General features: G+C 41.1%; 1 protein-coding gene and 1 long non-coding RNA gene across 2 annotated transcripts in view; both read right to left on the bottom strand.

Annotated features, from left to right (window-relative positions):
• Positions 1-1,976, bottom strand: part of LOC118427374 — a gene marked incomplete in the record, with an annotated part of 11,970 nt that extends 9,994 nt beyond the window's left edge. The window contains 4 exon segments of the mRNA XM_035837138.1: positions 1-127; positions 1,084-1,190; positions 1,698-1,771; positions 1,916-1,976. Coding sequence (XP_035693031.1) covers positions 1-127; positions 1,084-1,190; positions 1,698-1,753 — 290 coding nt within the window.
• Positions 1,977-5,772: 3,796 nt separating this feature from the next.
• On the bottom strand, positions 5,773-7,565 carry LOC118427376. Its single transcript, XR_004832508.1, has 2 exons — positions 7,487-7,565; positions 5,773-5,887 (listed from the first exon to the last, which is right to left on the bottom strand). It is a non-coding gene; the product is annotated as an uncharacterized LOC118427376 (long non-coding RNA).
• Positions 7,566-7,598: the final 33 nt, after the last annotated feature.

Raw genomic sequence — 7,598 nt, 5'->3', positions numbered from 1 at the left:
TGCAGAGTCATTCCGTTCTCGGCTTCGTTGAAGCTGAGGAAGCCGTCCATGTGGGTGTCGAGCTCGTCAAACTTGGTGTTGTTCCCCCAAATCTCGATGAACTGATCCGCGTACAGGAGGCCGTCACCTACAAGTGCACACCAATGCGTTCATTGTTATCTCAATGAAAAATTGAGATATTGTGTGTGTGTGTGTGTGTGTGTGTGTGTGTGTGTGTGTGTGTATGTGTGTGTGTGTGTGTGTGTGTGTGTGTGTGTGTGTGTGTGTATGTGTGTGTGTGTGTGTGTGTGTGTGTGTGTGTATGTGTGTGTGTGTGTTTGTGTGTGTGTGGCCGTGTGTGTGTGTGGCCGTGTGTGTGTTTGTTTGCGTTTCCGAACTTTGTACTTCGCATAACTCAAGAACCTCTTAATGGATTACGATGATATTTGGTATGTGGGTAGGTGTTTAAAAAGACAAGGATCAATATGTTTTGGGCCCCCTCATATGGTACTGCACCAGAATGTTCGTTTTTTGTATCTTTTGAACTGGGCGTGATATGACCATGTTGAAAAAAAAGGCAAAAACTAGTCCCATGGTCTTTTTGAGGCCGTAGGGACGTCGGTTGTGTCTAGGGCACGATATTTGGGAGGTGGAGTCCGACCATCTCCTTCCACAATCTTTTACCTCTCCAACCGAAGCCAATTGGCAAGTACCATTTTTACACTTGGGTGGAGAGAGGAAAGTCGCATTAAGTGCCTTTCCTAAGGATACGTATACCGTCGAGGGAATGGCGAGTATCGACCCCGGATCGATATCGTTCATTGTATGAAAGATACTTACAAAAAAACGACGACGTTAAAGATAGAGCTAAGTGAAACATCTGGATACACTTTTTCGACAACGTACGAAGGTTAAATTCTGGTCCTGATGTAACGGGGTGCTCCTGTACTATACTGTAACTTAGCTGAGTTCATTGTAGTTGTACTTTTACAACTTTTTTACTACAAGATATTTACATCTTTACTTACCTTCAATTCCTTTGATACTATACATACATTGCCCCTGTTATGTACTAAGAAAGAGCATAATCTGTGGTTTATTTACCATCTACGTCCAGGGCGAAAAGTGCCTCATGCAGAGTCATGGCGGCGGACACCTCAGCATAGGAGAGCAGTCCGTCCCCGTCTGTGTCCATTGGGCTGACTGTCTGCCTGCGAGCAAAAAACAAACGTGTAAAAAGAGACGTCGGTGAAGATTAGATATTCCAACTAGTCGCTAGGGGGCTCAAACTTATGTCACTTATTACTGAGCACAAGAGCTATCTAATACTCAAATGTCGTGACCATAGCTTGTTCAGAGCAAGAGATAGCAAAACCGGAAGTTGCGCTGCAGTACTAAGGGATACCGCTAGGGGGCCCAAAATCTAATCATTTCTAACTTTTATCACACCATACCAACGCACCTAGTATGACACCAATCCGTTGAGCCGTTCTTGAGTTATCTTGTTCATGACAAAGGCAGGGTAAAATCTAACCTCCATGACATTTTATGGAGGTAATAACAGGTGCTGTATCAAGCAGCCGGCCCCCCAAGCCTGATAACCATGTTACGTCGAAGCGCGACATTACCAGTTGGCAATTCAGATTTATGCTGATAGAATAAAAAGTCAAAAACAGATTAGCCAAGGTGACGAATTAAGATTAAGTTTTAGCACGTACCTCTTAACTGGAGAAGCTGTTGCCAGAGCAACAAACAGTAGAAGGAGGAGAGCCATTGTAGTTGATACAGGTTTCTGAAAAGTGACATATGCGGACCGTCGTTAGCGTAAAAGTCAAACAAGAATAATTCCTTCGGACACCCCGAGACTGCCTCGAAAAACTGTTGGAAAAAAACTGCTGAATGAAGGATCAGGTCTATCATAGTCTCGTAGACTTACCTGTGTTTTCGTCTTGAAGCTGTTGGATGTTCTTGAACTGTTGAAAATCTTAGTCCTAATATACGAGATGCGTGAGAAATTGAACAGGTTTCCGCTGCTATTTTTAGATTCCATTGACGTCAGACGGCGCCCACATTCCAAATATCACAGAAAGTCAAGGATAGGTGAGGATCTCAAGGCTGTACCCTTGAATAGTGGCGAGAGGTTCTTTGCATTCATTTGCTTCAATTCAGTTCAAGCATTATCATTACCCATGCAAACCTACATTTTTACCATTAACAAGAAAGAAGCGAGGTCGAACCTCTGTGTTAGACTAGGTCTATGATACTATTATATGTATGTTCTGTCTGTGTTGTGACCTGTAGTAGCTCGGCTTGGCAAAAATTTACAATAAAAGACAATAAAGGTCTTGATTTCTTCATCTAAGATTTTTCTCTGCTTCCTGTAGACTTGTGAATGCTCCTCAGAGCCCCAGTATACTAGATGCGTAGGAGGGTGAACGATTTTCAACAATTTGTATATGAACGTCTAGATACGACACACTTTTTGGCGAGGGTTTGACTTGACTTGACTTTATTTGGATCCACAATTAGCCCTCATGCTGTCCAGTTAAATCTCTCCGTGCTTGAGTTTAGGGAATGACCCTAAGATGCCTAATCTATGGATTTCAGCCGACAAATTGACAATGTCAATATGAGCGTCTAAATATACTCCCATAGATATCATGCAACATCTGGCATTCAAGGATAGGTAATTAGCAATTTGAGGATTTTTTCCACTGTACTTTGCGTTCATTCCACCAGTTAAAGCATGATTGAACGTATGTTTAAATTATGATTTTTTTCAATGCTTAAGTTTTCGGGAAATTATACCTAGAGCCCTACTATCCCAGATATGTGAGAATGGTTACCGTAGTAGATTTCAAACGACGTTTTTTTGTTGCTGTCGATTCCATTGCCTAATACGATTCATTGACGTTAATAACATCTGACTATAAACTCATAAATATTATGCAACATCCTCATTTCAGGTAGTCAAGTATAGGTAAGCAATTTGAGGATTGGTTCCACTGTATATTGCTCTCATTTCATCAATTAAATCATGTTCTTCGGTTCTCTTGCGAGAACTGAGACTAGGTCATTCCCCTGACGATGATGTGCTGGTAGACATCGAAAATTTGGGAGGTATGTACTGTACTTTTATAAAAACAGTCATTGATTGAAGAAAATTGTTGTAACTGTTCTTTGGGTGCTTTAGTTTTCGGGGAATGATGGAGCCCTACAACACCAGATATGTGAGAAGAGTAGCGGATTCCATCCAACAATTTTTTGTTGTTGTCCATTTCAATGTCTAAATATAATTCATTGACGTTAATCATAACGCAGTAGGATGCAGGGTGAGGGTCAGGAGAACTATTTGCCACCAGGGCGCGCCTATTGTGTGTATACCTATCGGCCTTGTAGCGGCGACAACCTTGGGGCATATACATGTGACAGAAATAGTTCTACGGAGTAGACTTATGATAACCCCTGACCCCAACTGTTAGAATTTACATGACGCGTGTACTAGTATTACTCTCTCCAATATGCTGTGGGGCGCACCTATTGCGAGAGTTCAAATCGACCTTGTAGAGGCGCCAACCTTAGGGCATATACATGTGACAGAAATAGTTCTACGGAGTAGACTTATGATAACCCCTGACCCCAACTGTTAGAATTTACATGACGCGTGTACTAGTATTACTCTCTCCAATATGCTGTGGGGCGCACCTATTGCGAGAGTTCAAATCGACCTTGTAGAGGCGCCAACCTTAGGGCATATACATGTGACAGAAATAGTTCTACGGAGTAGACTTATGAAAACCCATGACCCCAACTGTTAGAATTTACATGACACGTGTACTAGTATTACTCTCTCCAATATGCTATGGGGCGCACCTATTGCGAGAGTCCCAATCGACCTTGTAGCGGCGACAACCTTAGGGCATATGTGACAGAAATAGTTCTACGGAGTAGACTTATGATAACCCCTTACCCCAACTGTTAGAATTTACATGACACGTGTACTAGTATTACTCTCTCCAATATGCTGTGGGGCGTACCTATTGCGAGAGTTTAAATCGACCTTGTAGAGGCGCCAACCTTAGGGCATATGTGACAGAAATAGTTCTAAGGAGTAGACTTATGATAACCCCTGAGCCCACCTGTTAGAATTTACATGACGCGTGTACTAGTATTACTCTCTCTAATATGCTATGGGGCGCACCTATTGTGAGAGTCCAAATCGACCTTGTAGCGGCGCCAACCTTAGGGCATATGTGACAGAAATAGTTCTACGGAGTAGACTTATGATAACCCCTGACCCCAACTGTTAGAATTTACATGACGCGTGTACTAGTATTACTCTCTCCGATATGCTATGGGGCGCACCTATCGACCTTGTAGTGGCGCCAAGCTGAGGTCATATGGGACAGGAATAGTTCTACCTATTAGACCTAGATGATAACCCTTCACCCCAACTGTTAGCATTCACATGGCGCTTGTATTACTGTAAATGTATTTAGTTCGCGGGAATTTAATTTCGCGGTAGTGGGTAAAGGGAATTTTCGCGGTGGATTTAAGTTCGCGGTAACACCATAGACCGCAGTCTAATACCATAATAGAAAAATGTTCGCGGCCGGTGGTTTTAAGTTCGCGGTGAAGTGGTCACCGCAAAAACCGCGAACATTAATCCACCGCGAACATTTCTGCATTTACAGTACTGTGTACAGTTAATCTCCAAGCAGATCCAACGGTAGCATAAAATACTATCAAAAGCTGGCAGAGGAGTGAAGCCGGGCTAGGTGTGTGTATGCGACCGTCTGACTCCCTTTGGCCGGCTGTGCTCCTTGGTCAGCTTTGATACTATCTTATGGCACTGTAGGATCTGCTTGGAGACTAGGGTGCAGTATGCTATGGGTTGAATGATATCATTTTGGCAATTGGATCAGTTTAAAAACATGTGCACAGGTTACGTAGAAGTAAGATGTCGATGAAACAACCTTTTAACCTGGTGGGAGGTTAAAGGGTTAATGACCCGCCCCAGGGTGTATATGGTGTCATAACGCCTGGTCCTTTTTGGTATAACCAACGAATGAAAATGGTTTCATGATATGAGGGGTGGTCACCAGTACATGTTTGACTGTAAATGAATGGCCAGGTGGTCCTTATGTAGAGGTGATCACTTGTACAGGTTTGACTGTATATCAATAACCAGGTGGTCCTTGTGTAGAGGTGGTCACTATTACAGGTTTGACTGTAAATCAATGCTAATGGCCAGGTTGTCCTTGTGCAGAGCTAGAGGTGGTCACTAGTATAGTTTGTATTTGCCTACCCTTGTTTTGTGTATATGCCGTTATCTCTCTCTCTCTCTCCCTAGATCTCTCTCTCTTTCTCTCTCTCTCTCTCTCTCTATGTATATATATATATATATATATGTAGACACACACACACACACATATATATACATATGTGTGTGTGTGTGTTTGTGTGTGTGTTTATATGTATATGCATATTCCAACTGTTTGTATTCTAAATCACGTAAGTTTGAACTGGTCTCCAATGGTTCTGTCTGTGCCAATGTGAAGTGATATTTCGTAAATATAAGAGAAATTAGCAATTCTTACAAGACTAAGACTAACAACACAAAAAGCAGGTATAAAGATTAAAGCATTGAAGCATTTTATTGCCGTTTTATTTACGTAAGTTTGAACTGGCCTGAAATGGTTCTGTCTGTGCCAATGTGAAGTGATATTTCGTATATATAAGAGAAATTAGCAGTTCTTACAAGACTAAGACTAAGAACACAAAAAGCAGGTATAAAGATTAAAGCATTGAAGCATTTTATTGCCTAGCCGTGGATTGTATGATACATCAGCAAATATTTCTATCTTGCTGCTGTTGGCATCCGCAGTGGAGTTTACATGCGGTTCCGCTGTAGGGAAAATGGACAGGAAATGTTAGTAAACTTTGTGCTCTAGATATACGTACTACCCTTAACTACTCACCTCCACGCAGTTATTACGGAAAACTGACGATTTTTAGCAAAGAATTATTCGTAACATGAATTTACCGAAGTTAGCAGTAGTTTTCATATGTAAAGAATTCCTATGGATAGTAAACTATAAGTGATTTTTATAGTTTAATAGTTGTTTGATATACACATCTCTATGAATGCTGGTGTAGTTTGTACAAACCACTCATTCAAAGCTTTTTAAACACTAATAAATCATTGAATGGATGTTAAACTAGAGTTCGGCGACCTCATACCTCCATGAAAATTTAGAGCTTTCGTAAATTTCATGCAATTGATTAACACATTAACATAATTTATGCATGGTGTTGTTCATCATTGACTAACGTCCACATGTCACAATTATAAAATTCCCATCATTAATCATAAAGCGGTTTTGCAATTTTTACATGAATTATGCAAATAAGTTCCTCATTACCATATTTGGTATCTGCTTATATTCCACCTATCATAATTAACAAGTGTTACATTTATTGAAGTCCAGTTATTGCAAACAATGGAATTATACAACTTTCTCATTAATTATGCAAATAAGACCCTCATTTGCATAAGATGCATATCATTATTAACATCTTTGCGCAAGCTACCTGCATACCTAAAATGCAGGCAATCCGTCATTCCTTTCTGCAGTTATCCTCTTTGGTGTGTCTTGACAAAAACGCCCCTGCAGTTCCACAATTAAAGGTTAAGGGGCTGAAACCTGCCCCACTTTGTCATGACGCTACAAGCTTTCTACCACTCAAATGTCTCGACCATATCACGTCCGGGACAAGAGATACATTGGAAAAACTGTTATGATAGAATGTTCTCATTAATTATGCAAATGTATTCCTATTTTGCATAATTTCCTATTTTGCATAATTAGTATCTTACCTTGTACAACATTGTCTAAGGTACTCACATACCAAAAATCATGCAAATCCGTTGTTCCCTTCTTGAGTTATCGTCTTCAGAAGTTTTTGACAAAAATGCCCCTGCTATCCCAAAACTAGACGCTAGGGGGCCCAAACTTATGTCATTTTTTTCTGGACACAAGAGCTATCTAATACTCAAAAATCGTGACCATACCATGTTCAGAACACCGAGATAGCAAAACCGGAAGTTGCGCTGCAGTACCAAGGGGAGCCGCTAGGTGGCCCAAAATCTAATCATTTCCAGCTTTCATCACACCCTACCAACACACCAAGTATGAAACCAATCCACCCACCCGTTCTTGAGTTATCTTGTTTAAACACACACACACAGACAGACAGACAGACAAACGCTGGGTAAAATATAACCTCCATGACATTTCATGGAGGTAATTAACACGTTCCTATCAATATAAAACATTAAGTCGTCGATTGGCTGGCATATATTCTACCGAGCAAAAAGCCATTTACAGTATTCCATCAATCAGTAGTAAAGTGATTTATTCTGATAAATATGTACCTACACGTCCTGTCAATAACACACGTTTTTTTACTATAGCCCTGTCAATAGTCATGCCCAAAAATCTACCTTATCCCGTGATCGGGTCGACCACAGCGTTGTTGTTCAGGAGAATGGTGTCCCAGATGATGTAGACTCCGGCACTTTCGTCATCCTCAAGGTATCCACTCCCTGTCAACAG

This window comes from Branchiostoma floridae, chromosome 12 (assembly GCF_000003815.2).
Source record: "Branchiostoma floridae strain S238N-H82 chromosome 12, Bfl_VNyyK, whole genome shotgun sequence".
NCBI classification, from domain to species: Eukaryota; Metazoa; Chordata; class Leptocardii; order Amphioxiformes; family Branchiostomatidae; genus Branchiostoma; species Branchiostoma floridae.
Note: the sequence above shows the minus strand (reverse complement) of the source record. Positions and strands in the feature narration are given on the sequence as shown.